Source organism: Petaurus breviceps, unplaced genomic scaffold (assembly GCF_028583685.1).
Source record: "Petaurus breviceps papuanus isolate PSGF00001 unplaced genomic scaffold, PetGlider_PUasm1.0 446, whole genome shotgun sequence".
NCBI classification, from domain to species: Eukaryota; Metazoa; Chordata; class Mammalia; order Diprotodontia; family Petauridae; genus Petaurus; species Petaurus breviceps.
In genome coordinates this window covers 1212714-1238214 of record NW_027186338.1, presented here as the reverse complement: position 1 = coordinate 1238214, position 25501 = coordinate 1212714, and the positions used below count along the sequence as shown (strand labels likewise).

At 37.1% G+C, this 25501-nt stretch overlaps 1 protein-coding gene and 1 pseudogene across 1 annotated transcript in view; one reads left to right on the top strand and one right to left on the bottom strand.

Annotated features, from left to right (window-relative positions):
- LOC138171502 (zinc finger protein 850-like) overlaps positions 1-25501 on the top strand; it is a 92698-nt gene that overhangs the window by 50588 nt on the left and 16609 nt on the right. The window contains exon 5 of the mRNA XM_069101024.1: positions 3026-3052. Coding sequence (XP_068957125.1) covers positions 3026-3052 — 27 coding nt within the window. The remainder of the gene's footprint in view (positions 1-3025; positions 3053-25501) is intronic.
- Positions 10571-20128, bottom strand: LOC138171465 (zinc finger protein 420-like; annotated as a pseudogene).

The window sequence follows — 25501 nt, the reverse complement described above, 5'->3', positions numbered from 1 at the left end:
GAGAAATTGACTTAATTCAGGTCAAAAGGTGATTAAAAGGTGGATCTGCACCTTGAGCCCAGCTCCTCCAGGCTTAAAATCCAGGGCTATTCTCACTATACCTTGTTGCCACTCCCTTTATGTATAACCAGACCATCCCACAACTGAGTTTTTACATGAAAACATTCATAAGAGAACTCTTTGAGGCAACAAAGAATTGTAAACAAACTGAATTTTCACTAATAAAGAATAGCTAGAAAAAATGTCATATAAATAACTGTCATTTATATAGTTTAAGATGACAAATATGAGGAATTCTGAGAATTGGAAGCTGCACATTAACACAGTGTAAAATAAGCAGACCCAACAGAATATAACACACAAAAACTACAAAACTATAATTTTAATGATGAAAAAGATCCTAAACTATGAGTAATTGGGGAAAACACATAATCCATGTGGACGTGTGGGGTGGACTCTCTAAATCTGTGCATCTTGCATTCCTTTTGCACCACCTCAATGCTGCTTTGCTCATGGAGCAGAGAATCTTTTCTGATGAGGACGAACCACACTGGGCTGTCCTGTGCCAGTGTCTCCCATATCACACAATGAATAATAAAGTTCTTAATGTGAAAGAGATCTTGAGGGGTGGCTAGGTGGCACAGCAAATAGAGCACTAGCCCTTCAGTCAGGAGCAAGTGAGTTCAAATTCAGCCTCAGACATTTTTGACATTTACTAGCTATGGAACCTTGGGCAAGTCACTTAACCACAAATGCCCTGCCTTCCCCCATCCAAAAAGCAAACAAACAAAAAAAAGAGAGACCTTGAGAGGATCTTTGTATTGCTTCTTCTGGGCAGTGTGTGAACACTTTCCCTCTGTAAGTTCTCTGTAAAATGGTCTATTTGTTAACTATACATTTGACATACAATCAAGAGAGCCAAACCATCAGAGTTGCAAGCTCTGCAGCACAGTTTAAAGGCTTGGAAGTTTAGTTCAAGAAAGGACCTCCGTGTCTGTGATCTTTTCTTGCCAGGTGAGAATCTTTCTCAGACAATTCAAATGGAAGTGATTCACTTTCCTCGCATGGCTGGGATACTGCCCAGGTTTCACAGGCATACAACAATGAGGTTAGTACAACAGTTCTTATAGACCTTCAGTTTGGTAGTCAGTCTAATACCTCTTCTCTCCCACACTTCCCTTTGGAGCTTCCCAAACACCAAGAGAACTCTGGCAACGTGTATGTCTACGTCATTCATGGTGTCTATATCCCTATAATGTATACTGCCAAAGTAAGTGAACTTATTCACAGCATTCAAAACTTCTCCATTTACTGAGAATGACAGTTTCACATATGGATGGTGTGGTGCTAGTTAATGGAGTACCTCTGCTTTCTTGGTGTTAATTGTTGGGCCAAAATTAATGCAAGCAGCAGAGCATCTATCCACACTTTGTTTTATCTCATCTTCAGAGGCTACACTGGGGACAAAATTATTTCCAAACAGAAAATTGTGTGACAACATTCCCTCCACTCTGATCTTAGCTTGTAGACTTTTCAAGTTGAAAATGTTACCATCCATCTGTGTGGTAGTTGACCTCAGTGACATCTCATTGTCATATTATTAAATATTTCATATTATTATGTTATTATATTATGTGTCATGGCATATAATAGGGACTTAATAAATGTTCACTGACAACTGCATTTCATGTCCAATTAATTGATATATATTTTTTCTCTTTTATTGATAAACATATGAGGCACTTAGGCTGGCAGAGCTGTCAATTAGCACAGCCACTGCAGGAAGGAGAGAGAAAACTACTCAATAGTGTGGATTCTTTGACCTAACCAAAGCTATACTATACTACGTCTCCCAAAGACATGAAAAACAAAAAGTAGAAGAGGACTCATAAGGGCAAAAATATTTCAACAGTCCTTTCTGTGATAGCAAAATATTAGGAAGGAAGAGGCACCCAACACCTGGGGATTACTTGATCATTCTATGAAATGAAGTATTGCTGTGCCATAACAAATTATGAAGGGGACAGTTACAGAGAAACTTGGAAGACCTGTATGAAGCAGTGAAAGGGGAAAACAGTAGAATCAAGAAAACAGCTGCAGAACCCACAAAATGACACAGAGAAGCTAACCTCCCACCGAGGACACCCCGGCAGGCCAGCAGGAATCGGCCAGCGCAGGGCTCTGGGAGCAGAGCCCAGCACCACGCCGAGGCTTTAGCCCCAGGGCGGGCCTGACCAGCTGCCAGCCAGAGGGACTCCAGATCAGCAGCAGCTGTGGCCGTTTCCAGATTTATCAATACATAGATGCGAAGGACAAGGTGAGAGGCCAGTGCAGTCTGGACTTTGGGATCCAGTAAGTGGGAGTGCGTGGCTTTTACCCCCAGGGCGAGAAACCGCTGAGACGCCAGCACAGCCAGCCAGAGAAACGTGGCAGCTTCAGCTCCTGGCCTGCATAGTGTAGGGGGACCAAGCACCAGTCTGAGGGGTAATCGCTCTTGCTTTAACCTGCTTGGATCTGGATTGCAGTCTAGGGTGAAGGTCCTGGGGTGTGTGTCCAGCTTGCCAGAGCGAGTGGAGACCTCAGAGAGGGCACCCATCTAATACCTCTGGCAGCTGAGAAAACCCCAGCATTTGGGACGAAAACTCCCCTGTCTGGTGGCAGAGTCCTACTGTGGCAAAAAGCCCAAAAGTCAAATCATTGAGTGGCAAAATGAGCAGGCAAAGGAAACAAAGCAGACAGAAGATTCCAACATTACACTCCTATTTGGGGGATAAGAAGGAGCAAGGCATGGAACAGGAGGAAAAGAGTGAAGTCAGGTCTCCTGCACCAAAAGCTTCAAAGGAAAATACAAGCTGGTTACAGGCCATAGAGGACCTTAAGAAGCAGATAAGAGAAGTGGAGGAAAAATTGGGAAGAGAAATGAGAACAATGCAAGAAAATTATGAAATGAGAGTCAACAGCCTGACTGAAGAAAATAATACCTTAAGAAACAGACTGACTCAAATGGCAAAGGAGGCTCAAAAAGGCAATGAGGAGAAGAATGCCTTAAAAAGTCGAATTTGCCAGATGGAAAAAGAATCTCAAAAGCTCAATGAGGAGAATCATTGCTTCAGAATTAGATTGGAGCAAATGGAAGCTAATGACTTTATGAGAAATCAAGATGCTGTTAAAGAGATCCAAACAAATGAAAGAATAGAAGGCAATGTGAAATATCTCATGGGAAAAACCACTGACCTGGAAAATAGATCCAGGAGAGAGAATTTAAAAATTATTGGACTGCCTGAGAGCCATGACCAAAGTAAGAGCCTGGAAAGCATCCTCCAGGAAGTTCTCAAAGAAAACTGCCCTGATGTTTTAGAACAAGAGGGCAAAACAGAGGTTGAAAGAATCCACCGATCACCTGCTGAAAAAGATCCCAAAAAGAAAACTCCTAGGAATATTATAGCCAGGTTCCGGAATTCCCAGATTAAGGAGAGAATATTACAAGCAGCCAGGAAGAAACAATTTGAATATTGTGGGCACACAATCAGGATAACCCAGGATCTAGCAGCTTCTACACTGAGGGATCGAAGGGCCTGGAATGTGATATTCCGGAGGTCAAGGGAGCTGGGATTAAAACCAAGAGTCACCTACCCAGCAAAACTGAGTATCATGTTTCAGGGGAAAATATGGTCATTCAGTGGAATAGAGGACTTTCAAGCATTCTTGCTGAAAAAACCAGAGTTGAATAGAAAATTTGACATTCAGATACAAGAAGGAAGAGAAGCATGAGAAGGTAAACAGGGAAAAGAAATCATAAGGAACTTATCAAAGTTGAACTATTTTTTTATTTAAAGCAATGGGGGCTGAGTGGCTTGCTCGGGGTTACACGGCCAGTTGTTGTTTCTGGGTGCGGTGCTGAGTGTCTGGGACCGGATTTGATCCGGGTCGTCCCGGCACTGGGGCCGGTGCTCTTGCTTGCTGAGCCACCTGGCCAAAGTTGAACTATTAACATTCCTACATGGAAAAACAATAATTGTAACTTATGAAAATTTTCTCAGTAGTTGAAGGGATTAGAAATATATATATGTCTTTATATGAGGGTATGCGGGCATATGAATACATATGTGAATGTGTGTATACACGTTTACAGGTATACATAGATAGAGGGCACGGGACCAATTTAACAGGAAGGGATGATACTTAAAAGGTGAAATTAAGAGGTGAGAGGAATATAATGAGAGGAGATGGGGAGAGACAGAGTGGGGCAAACTATCTCATACAGAAGAGGCAAGGGAAAATGGTTACAATGGAGGGGAAGAATAGAAAGGCAAAAGGGAATGGGTCAACCTTATTCCTATTGAATCTGGCTTGAGGAGGGAGGGAAATACACACTAAATAGGGGATCTCACCCTCCAGGAGAATAGGGGGGGAAGGGGATGTGAGGGGGGATGATGGAAGGGAGGGCAGGCTGGGGGGAGGGAATGAATCTGGAATTGAAAGCTTTAAAATCAAATATTCAAATATATATGTGTGTATATATATATATACTATTATTAATACCATCTTACATGTTATTAAGAAAAAAAAGATATACAGGCACTGAGGCATAGAGATCCACTGGAAAAGTTGAAACGGGTATGGGAGAAAATATGGGAGAGAGCAGATTGGAGGTGGGGATATCCTGTGGGACTGCTGTTTGGGGGGGATGGGTGAGGGGAAAATGGGGAGAAAATTTGTAACTCAAAATCTGGCGGAAACGAATGATGTAAATTAGAAGTTAATAAAGCATTAAAAAAATGGAGAAAAAATGAGGAGGAAAATCAAGAAAACAATTTACAAATGACAGTACCAGCCATGATTCCAGAAAAGTGATGGTGAAACATGCTGCCCATCTTCTGCCAGAGAATTGGTGACAAATTTGTGAATTTATTTTATATGATTATGCTTACTGGCTATAAGCATTGTGTTTTTCTTTCTTAGCTGGAGGTGTGAGAAGGTATGATTTAAGAGGAAGGGAGCTAGAGACAGTGCTCTCAAAAAAAAGATGAACAGAAAAGAGAATGAAATTCAAAAAGAAAAGAGGACAGCTTTGAAAGTCACAGGTTGAATTTATTAGAAGAAAACAACAAGAATACATCTATAACCAAGCCTCAAAGAAACAAGCAGTTTAGACAGAAGCCAAACAAGAATTACTAACAAAAAAAGGTTAAAGAAAATGTTTTCAAAAGAGCAAAAAAAAATCTTTTTAAACAAATATGAGTAGCAGAGGAAAAAAATGGGGAAAGACATGAGAACAAGAAAAGAAATTTATGAAAATAGTATTACCAGGGGCAGGCAGGTAGCACAGCAAATAAGAGCACCGGCCCCAGAGTCATGATGACCTGGGATTGAATCCAGGCTCAGATACTTAGCACCACACCCAGAAATAACTGGCTGTGTAACCCTGAGCAAGTTACTTAACCCAATTGCTTAAAAAAAAAAGAAAGAAAATAGTATTACCACCTTGGTAAAAAGAAGCAAAAACAAATGAAGAAAATAATCCATTAAATATCATAATTGACCAAGTGGTAAAAGGACAAAACCCAAGTGAAGAAAATAACTGATAAAAAGTTAAAATCTATCAAATGGAAGCAAAAAACTTCACAAGACAACAAGTAATAATAAAACAAAGTCAAAAGACTGAAAAAAGAATGGAAGAAAATGAGAACTATTTCATGAGGAAAATAACCTGGAAAGCAGATGGAGGAGAGACAATTTAAGAATGATTGTACTACCTAAAAAGCCATGATCAAAAATAGAGCCTAGACTTTATATTTTAAGAAATAAGAAAGAAAAAATGACGACCAGTGGGGGTGGATGAGGAGAGAAAAAGGGAAAGAATGTGGAAATCAAAGTTTTAAAAACAAATGTTAATTTTTTTTATTTTTTTCTATGCAACTGGGAAATGAAATATACAGGCACTGGGGTATAGAAATCCATCTTACCCTACTAGAAAGTTGGGGTGGGGGGAATAGGGAAGGAGATAAGAGAGAGCAGATTGGGAAAAGGGGTATTCAGAAGGCTCACCATCTTGGGGTGGGGGAAAAGACAGGAGAAAATTTGTAACTCAAAATCTTGGGCAAATGAATATTGAAAACTAAAAATAAATAAAAGATTAAAAAAACCTGGCCAGATTTCTTGGAACAAGAGGACAAAGTAGAAATGGAAACAATCTACCAATTACCTCCTATAACAGATCCCATAACAAAATTTCCAGGAATCCTATAACCAAATGCCAGATATCTCAGGTCAGAGAGAGGATAATGCAAGAAGCCACTATCACACACGATTGGCCCCTAGTATGTTAAAGGAACAAAGCTCTTGAAATATGCTATCCAAGAGGTAAAGGGGGTAGGATTACAACAAAGAATAACCTACCCAGGAAATTTGAGTATGATTCATCACAGCCAAAAAGGGCTATTTAATGAAACAGAGGATGTTCAAGCATTCCTGATGGAAATACTGGAGAAAATTTGACATTAAAATACAAGTCTCAAAAACAGCAGAAAAAGCTAACAGGAATGAGAAATCATTAGTGACTTAATAAGTTAAACTATTTATATTAACATGGGACAATGACACATATGACTCCTAAAAACTTATTCATTTTCCCTTAGTATTTCTTAACTTTGTTTCTTTTTAAATGAATTTATGTATTTATTTACTTAAACTAAAAGTTTAACATTCAGTCCACAAGCTTTTGAGTTCCAAATTTTCTCTCCCTCCCTCTCCTTTGCCTTTCCCCCCACGGTGGCATGCAATCCAATATAGGTTCTACAAATACCATCACATTAAACATTAGTCAAGTTGCAAAAGATTATAGGCAATGCAATGAAAAACAAGAAAGAAGAAACAAAACAAAACAAAACAAAAAAGAGACAAGTAGTTTGCTTCAATCTGCATTCAGACTCCATAATTTTTTCTCTGGATGTGGATAGCCCTTTCCATCGTGAGACTTTTGGAGTTGTCTTATAGCCTTGCATTGCTGAGAGGAGCCCAGCCTATCAAAGTTAAGTCATCACAGATACAGTGTGTCTGAAATTGTGTACAGTGTTCTCCTGGTTCTGCTCCCCTCAGCATCAGTTTATATAAGTCTCTTCGGGTTATTACGAAGTTCATCTGCTCCTCATTTCTTATAGCAAAATAGTATTCCATGATATTCAAATAACACAACTTGTTCAGCCATTCCCCAACTAATGGGTATCCCCTTGATTTCCACTTCTTTGCCACTAAAAAAAAGGCTGCAATAAACGTTTTTGTAAATACAGGTCCTTTTCCGACTTGCATGATCTCTAGCCCTAGAAGTGGTATTGCTGGGTCAAATGGTATGCCCATTTTTATAGCCCTTTGAGAACAGTTCCAAATTGCTCTCCAGAATGGACGGATCAGTTCACAACTCCACCAACAATGCATTAGAAGAGGAACAAGAGGTGGATCTGGAAATGCAGGCCTTGAACCAAAAGGATCAGAAACAGAATGACTTTGTTGTTCCTGTTTGTGGTATTGACTACTCAAGGCGGCCAGGGACAAGAGACTCAAACACATTGGACTCATATACCTCATCCACCAATGGTGAGGATAGTGACATGGGTGGACAAGATAATTCCGGTAGCAACAAACAACTCCCAGTTAATGGGAGGCCTTGAAAGAGCTTTTGTGTTAGAAGACAAGGAGATTAATCTTACACATGCTAGGACATCTAGGCTGCCTATATGCTTTTATGCCCAGAAATTCTTCAAGACTGCAAACAAAACAGGACTGCTATCATTTGACAACATAATAACCTTCTTAGGATCTACTTGTCAGGTCCTGAAGCCACAACACAAAAGGGTACAGTTGTATGAATTTGCTCAATAATGGAATCTGACTAAGCTTTTTATGGAAACATGTAGCAGTATAAAAAGTGTTACAAAACCACTGTACCCACCATGCAGAGTAAATAACTCCATTGAATGGAAGGGGATGCCACCTTGGGAAAAATGCATTACTCCTTTTCAAAGTAATTCTTTAGATTTATATCTTTGGTCTGGGACACATGAGTACACATCTATGGGAGCTTGGGTGGAGGATGTTATCACTAAAGAAGGACAGGTATTTAAAAACTTATGGAGAGTAATGGCTACCCTAGATCAAGTTAATACATCAAAATTGATTTAAGAACAGGCCTCACCATCAGGGCCACACCATTTCTCTGTACAAGCTTGCCTCCAGTATCCACAGATGTTCCTCACCCCAGATGCTATAATGCAAAACCATATTTGGGAAGGCATTAAGATTGAGAATACAAAAGGTATTTACAACATCACATATTATAAATGTACTATATTCTGTTGTATAGATCCTGATTCCAAACCACAAGTACTTGTTGTAGAACATCCTTCCTATGTTCTAATACCTACAAACATCAATCATACTTGGGATGGGTCTGCAGGGGAGCATATTTTTGATGCCCTACAGCAAAAAACAAAGGGCAGCAAGACTCGAGAGAAGAGGTTTGTTGGAATGTTTATTGCTGGTATTTTAGCTGCTATTGCTATAATCAATTCCTTGGCTGTATCTGCAGTAGCTTTAACAGAATCAATATGAAATGCTCAGTTTGCAAATCAACTAGCAAAAACTGTTTCTGAGGCAATTAAAGAACAAGGAAAAATAGAGAACTTAAAGGTGAACTAAATTTAGTATACCAATCTCTATTATGGTTAGAAAGTTTATGTTCAAGAATTAGAATTTCACTTCCAATTGAAATGTTATTATAGACATACTTATGTTTGTGTAACTCCATATGTTTGGAATAATGACACCTTTAATGTTACTTGGGATCAGATTAGGAATAGGTTTAATGGTGCTTTGCATAGTCATAACCTCACTTGGGACATAAATCACTTGCCCTCTGTCTGAACACACTGCACAAAGTCATATTTCAGGAAGTAATCCTGAAAAATGTAGCCAATCAGATATTTTACTGGATAAATGAGATCAATCCATTTCATGATCTTAGTTCCCTGTTACTTCACTTTGTTCCATTTGCATTCTTGCTGATAATACTGTGCCTTGCTGCACCTCTGGATATTCACATGCTCAGGTTTTTATCAGCTTTGGGAGCCAAGGTTCACACTCTTAAGCTTCTTGTCGAAAAAGGGGGAGAAGAGCATAGCTTAGCTTGAGTTTGATCAGTGAGGCTTTAAAACATAAAAGGTATTTCACAGAGCTACTATTAGGAATCATATCTTTAGTTACTTGAAGTTTCAACTGACACACTTTTGGCTGTGTCTTTACAGTCCACAACTCATACTGCCCAGTATGCTGAATCAGCATAAAAATTATCTTAGGCACAGGAAAAAATCAATCAAGACACCCAGACAAAAATTCATTTATTAGAACAGTCTATATTATATATAGGAGATGAAATAGAGATGCTTAAGACTTGGTTATCTCTATGTTGTGATCACAGATATACATATACTTGTGTCACCCTCAGCATATATAACTCCTCCCAGACCAATATTACCTGGGACAGGATAAGACCTCACTTAATGTGGAGCATGACATGATTCCAATATCACCATGGATATAAAGGTTTTCCATCAGATTATCAAAGATATCAAACATAGTAAGGTTTCTGGGATTGACCCAGAAGGAGTAGTAAAAACAACTATTGGCAAACTGAAGAAAGTTTCTCCATTTCAGAACATATTGGCTCTTGGTATGCACTTGCTTCCCATATTGTTATGGTGATTTTCTGTATATTTCCTGTATAACTTCCATGGTTTAGTGTGTCATTTTAAAGTGGGCATAAGAAACCACAATGGCAGAGTTAGTTCACACTCTGCCAATGAGGTTTTTTTTTTTTAATTCTAGATGTCCAAAGAGTCCCTAAATGGGTCCCAAACTAAGTCACCTGGGAGGAACCTTAACTTAAAGTACTCCAGGTCTGCTCTGCAATACCTCCTTTGCTAACAATAGTCCTTGTTATTATTATGAAAGTGGGGGAGTTTAACTCAACTCTCCTGGGCTTCTTCAGTGTCTTTGCTTCCAATAAAAGATCTTTAGGAATCATCTAATAAAGATCTTTTGCTTTACACAGGAAGAGCTCACATTAGGTATGGGAACTTGCTCAAGGTTCTGCAGTGAATAGTGCACAAGGCCTGGAGCCAGGAGGACCTGAGTTCAAATCCAGCCTCAGACAATTTACTAGCCATGTGACTTTGGGCTAGTCGCTTAACCCCAATTGCCATCCAAAAAGGAAAAAAAAAAGTGGAAAAGATAAAGCTCTGAGCTAAATCTATGAATCTTTCAAGACAAACTGAAATCTCTGCAAAGGTTAAGATCAGGAAGTTGGGATAAGTATACAGAGGTCACTAGATCTACTAATCACTCCAACCCATGACTCACTGTCATGAAATTTCTTTTTTTTTTTTTATGCTTTTTGGAGGGCAATTGGGGTTGAGTGACTCGCCCAAGATCACAAGGCTAGTTGTGTGTGTGTGTGTGTGTGTGCGCGCACATGCTAAGTGTCTGAGGCCAGATTTTGAACTCAGGTCCTCCTGACTCCAGGACCCGCACTTTAATCACTGCACCACCTAGCCGCCCATGTAATGAAATTTCCAATCCACCTACTTCCAAAAAGCTAAGACACCATCTGGCTAAATTGAACTCTGAGATGGAATTGTTTTAAGATTCTCCAGAATAAGAACAGGATCTTATATTTTTCAATTAACAGTATTTTATATTTTCCAATTACATGTAAAGATCAGTTTTCAACATTCACTTTTTATAAGACTGAGTTCCAAGATGTTTTATCCCTCCTTCCCAACCTCCTCCCTAAGACAGTAGGCAATTTGATTTGGTCATATACATACTATTACATTAAACATATGTCTATATTAGTCATATAGTATAAGAAGAATCAAAACGAAAGGGAAAATCCACAAGGGAAAAAATAACAAAAACAGTAAGTGACAATACTATGTTTCTATCTGCTTTCAGACTTCATAGTTCTTTCTCCAGATGTGGATAGCATTTTCCATCATGAGTCTTTGGGAATTGTTTTAGGTCACTATATTGCTGAGAAGAACTAAATCTATAAAAGTTGATCACCACACAACGTTGCTATTGCTGTATACAATATACTCCTGGTTCTGCTCACTTCATTCAGCATCAGTTCACCTAAGTCTTTCCATGGTTTTCTCAAATCCACCTGCTCATCATTTCTTATAGCAAAATAGGATTCTATTATATTCATATACGACAACTTGTTCAGCCATTCCCCAACTGACAGACATCCCTTCAATTTCCAATTCTTCGCCATCACAAAAAGAACTGCTATAAATACTTTTTTACATGTGGGACCTTTTCCCATTTTTTAATGATCTCTTTGGGATACATACCTAGTATTGGTATTGCTGGAACAAAAGTTGTGCAGTTTTATAGCCCTTTGGGCATAATTGCAAATTACTCTCCAGAATGATTAGGTCAGTTTACTACTCCACCAATAATGCGTTGGTGTTACAATTTTGCCACATCTTCTCCAACATTTATCATTTTCCTTTTCTGCCATTATCAGCCAATATGATAGTTGTGAGATGGTACCTCAGAGTTGTTTCAATATGCATTTCTGTAATCAATATTTGGAATTCTTTATTTGACTATAGATATCTTTAATTTTTTCATCTGAAAACTTATTCATATTCTTTAACCATTTCTCATTTAGAGAATGAATTGCATTCTTATAAATTTTACTCAGTTCTCTATATCTCTTGGAAATCAGGCCATTATCAGAACCACTGGCAGTAAAATTTGTTTTTCAGTTTTATGCTTTCCTTCTAATCTTGCTTGCATGTCTTTGTTTATACAAAAACTTTTAAAAATTAATGCAATCAAAATTTTGCATTTCATAATGTTCTCTACCTTTTGTTTGGTCATAAATTCTTCCCTTCACCATAGATCTGACAGGTAAACTATACCTTGCTCTCCTGATTTGCTTAGGGTATCACCCTTTATGTCTGAAATCATGTACCCATTTCAACCTTATTTTGACTGATTCACCATTCTATTTCTTAGCCAATACCAAAGAATTTTGATAATTGCCACTGTATAATATATTTATAAATCTGGTAAGGTTAGGCCACCTTCCTTTGCAAATTTTTCAGTAAATTCTTTGAAATTCTTAACTATTTGTTCTTCCAGATGAATTGATATTTCTAGCTTTATAAATGAGTTTTTGGTAGTTTGATGTCATGAAAAAATAAATTAATTTAGGTAGAATTCTCCTTTTTATTATATTCAGTCAACCTACCAATAAAGATTGGATGTTTTTCCAATTGTTTAGATCTGACTTCATTTGTGGGAAAAGTGTCTTGCAATTTTATTCATATAGTTCCTGGGTTTGTCTTGCTTGGCAAATACAATCAGTGGAATAGATGAGGTAAACAAAGCACAGCAGTCACTGACTATAGTAATCAACTGCTTGATAAAACCAAATACTCCAGCTTCTGGGATAAGAATTCACTATTTGACAAAAACTGAAGGGAAAACTTTGAAACAGGGTTGGTGGAAACTTAAGCATAGACTTATTACCAAATACAATATAGGAGCCTCTTAACCTAGGGATTGTATGAGTGTGGACATGGTTGTCCTTTGTGCTCAGAGGACCAAAATGACACCACTATGTCAAAATCAAATTACAGTGTGCCCAACAGTGGCTGATCAGACCAATATGAGCTCAAAAGGCTCTACAACAGGTTGGGCACAAATAGTCCATATGAACATTTGGACTGATACATCAATACAGGTCTATGTCAAAGGAACTATATCACACAAACATTTCTACTATCTCTAGTTCCCTTACCATGTCAGCTTAGCAGTTTCCCCTTATGATAAATAATTTGTGCCACATCCTCTGACCATCTGCCTATGGGAACAAGGCCTCATACACGTTCCAACCTCCTCTTGCTGATACTCTGTACAGTTTCTTCATCCTCTACTATTTAGCAAGGCATGGAAAAAAGACTGAGGGAGGGAAGGAGACATGACTCCCCACTCAGGATATACAGTGACCCATGGTTACTGGACACGTTCTGACCTTTACAGACACAACTTGTTTCTCACCTCCTTCTACTGTGCTTAAGAATGCCAATTCATATAGTTTTTCTCCACTATGAGTTCTCTGACACCTTGTAAGATGCATCTTCCTCCCAAAGGCCTTCCCACATACAGTAGCTTGATAAGGTTTCTCTCCAGTATTATTTCATGTAGAATAAGTTCTGAGTTGTATGGGAAAGCCTTCCCATCCTCCTTACATTAAAAAGAATGTTTCCAATGTGAATTTGCTGATGCATGTGAAGATGCACCTTTCTCATGAAGGCCTTCCCACATTCACTACATTCATAAAGTTTCCCTCCAGTATGAATTCTCAGATGCACTATAGGATGATCTTTAGCCCTGAAGGCTTTTCCACATTTCACTACATTCCTAAGGTTTCTCTTCCATATGAATTTTGTGATGCACAGGAAGCTGTGACTTACTCCTAAAGACCTTCCCACATGCATTACATTCATGAAGTTTGTCTCCACTATGAATTCTCTGAAATCCACTAAAAAGGCCTTTCCACATTCACTACATTTATAACGTTTCTCTCCAGTTTGAATTTTCTGATGCTGTAATAGTAACCAAATTTGAAGATACCTTTGTATTGACAAGCTAACAGGTACTTGGCAGTTAGTGTCAAGCTAATTATATCAAGCTTCTGTTAAGAAACAGAAGGTATGAACTCCTGTTGCTTATGTAAGAGGAATGGGCTGAACAGAAAGGAGCTAATACCATATAAAAGGAAAAACTCCAGCTGGCAGAGTCAGAACTTCTTGGGACAAGCATCTTGGAGGCAGAGCAGCTGCTGCAGTGGGGAGACAGGGAGGGGGAAAAAGGGAGGGAGAGTGAGAGAGTATTTCTCTCAGCAAGCATCTGGAGGCTGGGCTACCACTGCTGGACTGAGGGCAGAACTAAGAACTAAGAAGAACTTGAACTTGTGGTAGCAAAACTTGGACTTGTGGTGGAAGAATTTCTTGGAGCAATCCGTGTGGATGCTGGGGAGAGGTCCAGGCTGGAGAACGTGATTTTGACTAACAGGAGGCCAATTTAGTGTTAAATTGTTAAGATGTGAACACTGAATGAATGTACTTTGTTTTCTGTGAATGTTTTGCTCTGATTTGTTATTGAATAGAGAGTTCACTATACTATGTAATGAGAACCTTGAAGCTGTTCACAAGAGCAGTCCTCTGGAAAGCTGCTTGCACTTGGTTTTACAGATGTGCAGCATGATTTCACTTATTCTTGAAGGCCTTTCCACATTTACTATATTTCATAAGGTTTCTCTCCATTCTGAATACTCTGATGCACATTAAGTTGACCCTTAATCCTGAAGGCCTTTCCACATTCACTGCATTCATAAGGTTTCTTTCCAGTATGAATTCTCTGATGCAAAGTATGATTTCTGTGATTCATAAAGGCCTTTCCACATTCAGCACATTCATAAGGTTTCTCTCCAGTATGAATTCTCTGACGCACTTTAAAATATGTCTTAGTCCTGAAGGCCTTTCAACATTCACTAAATTCATAAGGTTTCTCTCCAGTATGAATTCTCTGATGCACTCTAAGTACTTTCTGATTCGTGCAGGCCTTACCACATTCACTACATTTGTAAGGTTTCTCTCCAGTATGAATTCTCTGATGCATTAGAAGTTGTTTCTTAATCCTGAAGGCCTTTCCACACTCACTACATTCATAAGGTTTCTCTCCAGTATGACTTCTCTGATGTACTATAAGTTGATTCTTACCCCTGAAGGCCTTACCACATTCGCTACATTTATAAGGTTTGTTTTCTGCAGTATGAACTCTCTGATGCATTTTAAGTTGTTCCTTACTCCTAAAGGCCTTTGCACATTCACTACATTCATAAGGTCTCTCACCAGTATGAATTCTCTGATGTACTATAAGACGATCCTTACTCCTGAAGGCTTTCCCACATTCACTACATTTGTAAGATTTCTCTCCTGTATGAACTCTCTTATGTGCTATAACCTGACCCTTACTCCTGAATGCCTTTCCACATTCATTACATACATAAGGTTTCTCTCCAGTATGAATTCTCTGATGCACAGTATAATTTCCCTTATACCTAAAAGCCTTCCCGCATTCATTACATTCATAAGGTTTCTCCTCTGTATGAATTTTGTGATGCACAGAAAGGTCTGACTTACTCCTGAAGGCCTTTCCACATTCATTACATTTATAAGGTTTCTCTCCAGTATGAATTCTCTGATGCACAGTATAAGTTTCCTTAGTACAGAAGGCCTTCCCACATTCACTACATTCATAAGGCTTCTTTCCAGTATGAATTCTCTCATGTACTGCAACTTGTTTCTTCCTCCTAAAAGCCTTGCCACATTCATTACATTCATAAGGTTTCTCTCCAGTATGAATTTTTTGATGTTGTTTAAGATATGAGTTGTAGGGAAATGCCTTCCCACACTCCTTACATCCATAAAGCATCTCTCCAGTATGAAATTTGTGGTGCGCAGTAAGGTCTGACTTGCGCCTGAAGGCCTTCCCACATTCACTACATTCATAAGGTTTCTCTCCAGTATGAATTCTGTGGTGCGCAGTAAGCTCTGACTTGACCCTGAAGGCCTTCCCACATTCACTACATTCATAAGGTTTTTCTCCAGAATGAATTTTTTGATGTTGTTTAAGATATGAGGTGTGGAGGAAACCCTTCCCACATTGCTTACATTCATAAATCATCTCTTCAGTGTGAATTCTCTGATGCTCAGTAAATTGTGACTTCTTCCAGAAAGCCTTTCCACATTCACTGCATTCATAAGCTTCCCCTCCAGTATGAATTCTCTGATGCAGTGTAAGTTGTAACTTAATCCTGAAGGCCTGCCCACATTTACTACATTTATTAGGATGATCTCCAGTATGAATTCTCTGATGTCGAGTAAGATTTCTCTTCCATGTGAACACTTTCCCACATACACTACATTTATAAGATTTCTCTCCAGTATGAATTCTCTGACAGACAGAAAAATGATTTTTGCTCTTGAAGACTTTCCCATATCCATTAAAATCAAGAGGTTTATCTCCAGTAAATTCTCTGGTCTCTGAAAGGAAGAATAAAGAGCTGAGCAAACCTGCCTTTTTGATCCTTTCCCAAAGTTCTTAGTTATTCAATGGTTGCAGAGCTATTCTCTTGCCTTCTCACTTGAGAAGTATACACTCACTAGTCTTTTACTAAGGACGAATTTGTCTTATGTGAAAGTATGATGAGTTAAAGGTAACATGTGATTGAATTGACAAAGGATTAAATTCCCTGGAGGGATGAATGAAACCTTATTCTACTTTAATTGATATTTGAATATCTTAAGACTATTAAGAAAAAAAAAGATGACTCTGCATACTTGCAAAAGTATCTTTACCCTCTATGGTGAAAATAAGAAGGGAAAAGACTGAACAGCAAAAAAAAAATAGAGAACTGGGTTTAGAGTAAGGAAGAGAAATAGAGACTTGAAGTAAACGGAGTAATGAAGTATGATGGAGGAAATGTGATAATACTTGCTACAAATTTCTTCTAAACATCCAACATGTGTACTCTGTAAGAAATTCATTAAAATTTGTGAGAGTAAGACATACAAAAGAAATTATTAAATTATTAAGAATTACCGGAAACATTACTCAAATGCTGCTAATCAAAGTCGAAAAAACTAAACCAATTTGGAGGTACAAATAAAATTACTTCAGGCTTGCAAAGATACTTTAAAATGATAATTTTTTGTAATAATGTTAAAATAGTTACTTATTAAGGTGCTGCTGCTATTTTTCTGAAAAGTAACATAGCAATTTCAGCTGGAGCCACAAAACTGTTCATGTCCTTTGACCCTACTGTCCTGGACTAAATCTGAACCCTCAATACTGAAAGCAAACAAATCAGTCTGAGTAAAATTTACATATCAGCTTTTTGAGTAAGAGCAAAATAATGAAAATCTACAGGTCAAACAAATCCTGTCACATGAACATATTAATGTGCATTTATAAACATAATTTCAAAGCTTAAAGAAAAACAGGATGATATAAAACATGACAGACTGGGGGAAAAGTAAATAATGTAGAATGAAATATCTTTAAAAGTAGCAGCAAAGCAATATAGTCATAAAAACAAAACAGAAGAGAACTCAGAAGGAAAAAGTACACATTAATATCTTCAGTAATGTGCTTATTTGAAAAGGGAGAATAAATTCATGCAGGTGGGGCAGGAGAACTAGGATAATCTTAAATGAACAGAAGAGAAAAAACTGCCTAATAACTGAGGCAACAACTTTCTTTAAGTGTTGAGGCACATTTCAGTAAAGATACAATTAAAAAATGAACTTCCTGAGGTAATAAAAGTTTTGAAGTCTCAGCTCCTTTCAATAGGCCTGAAAAGATTTGACAGGCCACTTTACTCAACATTTTACAAGAGCTTTAACCTCAAATGACCAACAGATCACTATTTTGCAATGATGCATCTGGTTGGTTTTTATGTAGTCACCTGGACAGCTGCTTCTGGGAACATCTGCCTCTGGCATCCAAGATGCTTCCTTTCTTTCCAACTGGTAGATCACATCTGGTTTGGAAACTGTAAATCCTGTTCATTGAAAACGCAAAAGGAGGGGGCTCACTTTGAGAAGTGTTCTTTGATTTGATCAGATGAGACTCTGGGAAGCCGTTGTTGAGAGACCCCCAGCTTTGAAAAACCCAGATGTTGATTTGGTATGGATGTAATGGTTGCACAGTTTGGAAACCTGTCTACTTGATCTGTTTCTCTGTCTTGAGAATTCTGTCTGTATACTATGAAGTTCGGGGTGCTGACCTTTTTTCCCTGAACTAGGTAAATGATATATATTTGACTGATTAACATAAGCTTGTTAGGGTGGGCCAGGTGGCTCAGTGAGTAAGAGCACCAGCCCCAAATCTGGGATGACCTGGGATCAAATCCAGGCTCTGATACTTAGTACCACACCCAGAAATAACTGGCCATGTAACCTTGAGCAAGTTACTTTACCCCAACTGCTTTAAAAAAACAAAAACAAAATAAAGTAAGCTTGTTAACCAATTTTGAGTTGCTTTCCTTTAGCAAAGCAGATTTAAGAACCTGTGTTGGCAGCCACCCAGGGGACGCTGGGGTACTTGCTGCTACACTGATAAAGGCCTCATTTCTAAAATACACAGAGTACTGATAAAATCTATAAGAATACAAGTCATTCCCCAGCTGATAAATGGTCAAAGGATATGAACAGGCAGTTTTCAGAGGATGAAATTAAAGATATCTATAAGCATATAAAAAAAATGCTCTAAATCACTAGTGATTAGAGATATGCAAATCAAAACAACTCTGAAGTACCACATCTCACCAGCCAGATTGGCTCAGATGACAAAACAGGAAAATGACAAATGCTGCAGAGGATGTGGAAAAATTGAACACTAATGCATCGCTGGTGGAATTGTGAACTGATTCAACCATTCTGGAGAGCAATCTGGAACTATGCCCAAAGGGCTATAAATAATTGATTGACCCAGCAATACCACTTCTAGGATTGTATCCCAAAGAGATCATAGAAGCGGGAGGAAGACCCGTATGTACAAAAATATTTATAACAGCTCTTTTTGTGGTGGCAAAGAATTGGAAATTAAGGGGATGTCCATCAATTGGGGAATGGCTAAACAAATTGTAGTATATGAATGTAATGAAATACTATTGTGCTATATGAAATGAGGAGCAGACAGACTTCATATTTATCTGGAGAGTCTTACACAAACTGATGTTGAATGAGAAGAGCAGAACCAGGAGAAATTTGCACACAATTACAGACACAACATATGTGTGACGACCAACTTTGATAGACTGGGCTCTTCTCAGCAATGCAAGGTTATAAGACAACTCCAGAAGACTCATGATGAAGAGAGATGTCTACATTCAGAGAAGGAACTAGAAAGAACAGAGTCTGAATGCAGATTGAAGCAAACTACTTTTTCTCTTTCTTTTTCTTATTTGGCTTTGTTTCCTCTTTCCCATTGTTCATTCCATCTGTTACAATCCTTCTTTACAAGCTGACTAATGTCTAATGCAAAAGTATTTGCAAATCCTATACTTGATTATATGCCATGGCGGGGAGACAGGAGGAGGAGAAAATTTGCAACTCAAGGGATTGTGGAACTGAATCTTGTAAACTAAAAGTTAACAAACAAATTAATAAAGACAAAAGAAAAATACAAAAGCACAGATAGATGAAATACTCCTTCTAACTCTTAGTATAACGTGGGGGACTAAGGGCCCCAAATGTATCTTATACCACTAAGGGTTAGATCATTTTGTCTGAGATTTTTTTTTCCCCAACCAAGAGAGCTTAATTGACTGGGTTGAAAGAGAAGTAGGATTGTTTCTTTTTTATTTTTCTTAGATGCTGGGAAAAGATAAATTACAATTTTTTTTAAAAAGCATCTATAAAACTTAATAAAAGAATTCAAATCCAGTTCAACCCTTCAAGTAGGCAAACTAGTAAGACTTCAAGGATAATACAAGGTATCACTGAAGGGCATTCTATATTATGGTAGGATGGACCACTGAACAGGACTTAAAAATTAGTTCAGTTCTAAGCACTCCCTGCTTAAGACTGTGGGAATATTTTATATAAAGAAAACTATATAGAGAAAGAAAATCTTGGATTTGAAGCAAGAGGTGAGGATATATTCTCAAGGATAACAACAAAACAAGAAATCAATTTACAGGCATAATAAGAAAGACCTTAGTAATCTATCTCTTGGCTACAAAAGGATTAGAAATATTTTCCTTTTGTATGCCAAAGAATAATTTTAATTCTTGAAAGTTGTCACAGTATATATTAAGACTCCAAAGGGTGGAGCTGTTCTTACCCACAGACACCAAGTTCCTGTAGTTCTCTAGCATGACATCCCAGTACAACTTTTTCTGAGATGGATTCAATTGTACCCACTCCTCCCGGGTGAATTCCACAGTCACATCCTTGAATGTCACCGATTCCTGAAATACCACAAACATTTTTGCTTATCCAATTATACCTCTGTTATGAAGTCTAAATATAAACTGCTTACTGTAAGGTGAGGAAATGGAGGGCATCAGGACACCAAGTGGTACAGGGAATTGAAGTGATTGGGTCAAACACACTGACTCCATTTGGCAATGCAATTTAGGAGGTACTTCTGTTCTTTTTCTGTTTAATTATAGGTCTAGTCCAACCTCTGTCTTGTGAGAAAAACATATTCAGTTGTGGGACTTGAGAGAAAATCTTACTGTACTGTTTGAACCTAGCCCTGTGTAGCTGGGAAATGAGACCACCCCCACCTGCTGTTTAGAGACCCTTCTCTTAGGACCTAGATTGTGTCATTTCATCTTTCACTTACCACAAGGGATTATTTCATTTATTCACTTGTATCCCAGTACAGTCTGGCATATAGCAGGCACTTAAGAATTACACTTCCAGAAAGAATTGATAGACATAAGTATGAATAGAATGATTTTAAATACATATACACACACTTGTATCTAACGGTAGTCATTTACATGATAGTTTTGTTATATATACAAAAGAAGGGGCTAAAGCAGAAGTTATTATGCTTTAGCTGAAATAAAAAAAGAAAGGGTAGCAATCGAGATCTAAGACAATGCAAAAACAAAAACAGATCTAATCAAAAGATGCCTTAATATAATATCAATAATCAAGGAAATGACATCTTGCCAAAAATGTACCACAGACAATAAAGTTGTAAAAATGGGAAAGATATATGTACCAAATGGCATAGCATACAAAATTTTAAAGCAAAAGTTAAATGATTCCAAAAGACTCATGATGGAAAATGCTGTTCACATGCAGAGAAAGAAATATGGAGTCTGGATTCTGATCAAAGTGTACTATTTTTTTTTCTTTCTTGAGTTTATTCCCTTAGTTTATAGTTCTTTACAACATAACTAACGTGGAAAAAAATATTTAATATGACTGTACGTGTTTAGCATATATCAGACTGTACACCATCTTGGGGAGAGGAAAGGGGAAAGGGGGTGAATATTCAAAAATCAAAATCTTATAAAAGTGAATGTGGAAAAACTCAAACTAAATAAATAAAACTAATGCTGAGTGAGAAGAGTAGAACCAGGAGAAATTTGTACACAATTACAGACACAACGTATTTGTGATGACCAACTTTGATAGACTGGACTCTTCTCAGCAATGCAGGGTTATAAGTCAATACCAAAAGACTCATGATGGAGAGAGATGTCTACACCCAGAGAAACAACTGAGTTTGAATCCAGAGTGAAGCAAACTAACTGCTCTTTTTCTTTTTCTTGCTTGGTTTTGTTTCCTCTTTCTCATTGTTCATTCCATCTGATACCGTCCTTCTTTATAACATGACTAATGTCTAATGTGAAACAATTTGCAGATCCTATACTTGATTGTATGCTGCCATGGAGGGGAGGGGAAGGAGGGAGAGAAAATCTGAAACTCAAAGAATTGTGTAACTGAATCTTGTAAACTAAAAGTAAACAAAAAAGTTAATAAAGACCAAAAAATTAAAAAAAAAATAAAGAACAAATCATAGATATAACAATTAGATTAAAGAAAATGACAAAAATGAAACAACAAATCAGAACCTATGGGATACAGCAAAAGTAGTGATCAGAGGAAAATGTATCTCTCTAAATGCTTACATCAATAAAATAAAGGAAAAGAAGATTAATGAATTGAGTTATCAATATCCAAAAAATTAAAGGTGAAACTAGTAGTGTTGTGTAAAAAAATCATTGAATTAACAAATAAAATGAAGAGTTGGTTTTATGAGAAAACAAATAAAATAAGCAATAAGTTAATTTGATCATAAAAAGTGAGAAGAAAATCAAATCACTAGTGTCAAAAATGAAAAGGGTGAGTATGCCACTAACAAAGATGAAATCAGAGCAATTTTAAGGAATTATTTTGCCCAGTCATATGCCAATACATTTAACAATGTAAGTGAATTGGAATGATATTTACCAAAATAAAAATTGTCTAGATTACTAGAAGAAGAAATAGAACATCTAAATAGACCTCTTTAAGAAAAAGAAACTGAATAAGCTATAAGCTATTTTTCCTAAGAAAAAAGGCCAGGGACCAGATGGATTAACTAGTGAATTCTATCTAACATTTAAATGTGAACTAATCTCAGTATTAAATAAAATATTTGGAATAATATTCAACAACAAAAAAAAAAGGAATCCTACGAAACTCCTTTTCTGAAACAGGATGCTGACCCCAGAACAAGGAAGAGTAAAATCTGAGAAAGAAAATTAAAGACCAATTTCATTAATGAATAGAGATGCAAAAATCCTAATTAAAATACTAGCTAAAAGCTTACAAGAATTATACACTATGATCAGATAGGACTGGAAGGCAGACATGATTTAACATAATTAAAATAATTGATTATATGAATAACAAAAATTGTTTTGAATTATATGATCATATCAATAGATGCAGAAAAAGCTTTTCATAAAATACAACACTCGTTTCCATTAAAAAATATTTGAAAGTATGGGTATAAATGGATATTTCCTCAAACTGACAAAAAGTGTTTATCTAAAACCAACAACAAGCATTATTTGTAATGGAGATAAACTAGAAGTCTTCCCAGTAAGATCAGGTGTGAAACAAGGATGCCCACTGTCACCAATATTATTAAGTATTGTACTGGAAATCCAAGCAATAGCAATAAAAGAAAAAGAAACTGAAAGAATCAGAATAGCGAATGAGGTAATAAAACTATCTCTTTTTGCAGACATTATCTCTTTTTGCAGACAATATGATGATATACTTGAAAAATCCCAAAGACTCACTTTAGGTGAGACAATTAACAAAGTAGCAGGTTATAAAGTAAATACGTATAATCCATCAGCATTCCTCTATGTCAGAAAACCAAACCCTCCTAGAAGACAGTAAAAGATACTCCATTTAAAACAACTCTAGAAAGTATAAATAAATACCTGGGAGTATACTTGCCAAAACAAACCTAAGAAAGTGAAACCTTTTTATACAAATTCATTATTTGGTAAAAACTACTGGGAAAACAGGAAAGCAGAATGGCAGAAATTGATCACAGATCAATGTCACACCATATACCAAGATAACCTCAATATGGATACATGATCCAGATATAAAGAGAGAGATTACAATAAAATTAAAGAATGTAGAACATATTCCTTACCAGAATTGTGGACAGGGGAATAACTTTATATGAATAAACAAGAAATAGAGCAGTGTGAAGTATAAAAGAGATAAGTTTGAGTAATTTTTAAAATTTATTATGTTATTTTTCCCCAGTAACATGTAAAAACAATTTTTAACATTTAATTTTGAAATTCTGAGTTCCAAATTCTCTCTCCCCATTCACCCCTCATTTAGAACTCAATGATTCAATATTGGTTATACACGTGCAGTCATGCAAAACATTTCCATTAACATGTAATGTTGTGAAAGAAAAGTTAGAAGAAACAAAAAAAAACAAAAGAAAAATAAAGTAAAAAAAAAAGTAGGTTTCAGTCTGTATTCAGACACCATCAATTCTCTTTCTGCGTATGGATAGCATTTTTCAACATGACTCCCTCAGAGTTGTCTTGGATCCTAGTATTGCTAAGGATAGCTAGGTTGATCATCGTACAATATTGCTATTACTTTGTACATAGTACATTTCACTTTCCATCAGCTCAAGTAAGTCTTTCCAAGTTTTTCTGAGAGCATTTCTTATAGGACGACAGTATTCTATCATAATCACATTCCACATACCGCAGTTTCTTTAATCATTCCCCAATTGATGGGCATCTCCTCAATTTCCAACTCTTTGACACCAGAAAAGTTACTGTAAAAATTTTTTACATATAAGTCCTTTCCCCCTTTTTTTTTTTTTTTTATCTCTTTTGCAATACAGACCTAGTAGTGGTATTCTTAGGTCAATGGGTATGCAATGGTTTTATAGCTCTTTGGACATAGTTCCAAATTGCTCTGCAGAATGGCTGAATCAGTTCAAACCTCCACCAGCCGTGCTCTGACATGCCACTTTTCCCACATCCCCTCCAACATATGTACTTTTCCTTTTCTATCCTATTAGCCAATCTACTTGGTATGAGGCAGTACCTTTGAATTATTTCAACTTGCATTTCTCCAATCAACAATGAGTTAGAATGGTTTTTCATATGACTATAGATAGCTTTGATAACTTTATTTAGAAAATGTTCATAGCTTCTGACCACTTATCATTTAGAGAATGGCACTTACTTTAAAGATTTGACTCAGTTCTTGATATGCTTGAGAAATGAGGCGTTTATCAGAGAAATTCAGTTACTCCTGCTAAATGTTTTCTCTCCATTCTGTTCCCTTGTCTGGCATGTTCTGCTCTCTCTCTCTCTGTAACCCTGTCCCTCTTCAAAACTGTTTTGCTTCTGACTACCGCTCTTACCCAAACTGTCCTCCCTTCTATTGCCCCCACCCCTTCTCTTATCCTGTTGCCTCCCTGATTTTCTGTCGGGTAAAACAGATTTCCATACCCAATTTTGTAAGTTGTGTCCTCTTTGAGCCACTTCTGATGACAGTAAGGTTCACACACTTCTCCACAATTCCCCTTCTACCCCTCAACTGTAAAAGCTTTTCTCCTCTCTTTTAGGTGAGAAAACTTACCCCATTCTACCTCTCCCTATCACTTGATCCTAGTACCTTCCTTTCTCACACCTTAATTCCTTTATTTCACTGAGTATCCACTTGTTACCATGAAAGATTATACTTGGTATAATATGGATAGGTGATTCTTGGTTGTAATCCAAGCTCCTTTGCCCTCTGAAATATCATATTCCTATCCATATCATCCTTTCATGAAGAAGCTGCTAAATTTTATTTTATCATGACTGTGACTCCATGATACAGAACTGTTGTTTGTTTGTTTTTTTCTGGTTGCTTGCAGTATTTTCTCCCTAACTTGGGAGATCTGAAATTTGGTAATATTCCTGGCGGTTTTCCATTTGGGCTCTCTTTCAGGAGGTGATTGGTGGTTCTTTCCATTTCTTTTAATCACTCTGTTTCTAGAACATAAGAAAAATTTTCCTGAATTGCTTCTTGAAAGATAATGTCTAGGCTTTTTTTGATCATGGTTTCTAAATAGTTAAATGATTTCAAAATTATCTCTCCTGGATCTATTTTCCAGGTGAATTGCATTCCCAGTAAGATGTTTCACATTATCTTCTATTTCTTCATTCTTTTGGTTCTGTTTTAAGGCTTCTTGGTTTCCATGAAATCATTAGCTTCCATTTGCTCAATTCTAGTTTTAAGGAATTATTTTCTTCAGTGAGTTTTTGTAGCACATTTTCCATTTCGGCAATTATACTTTTTATGGAATT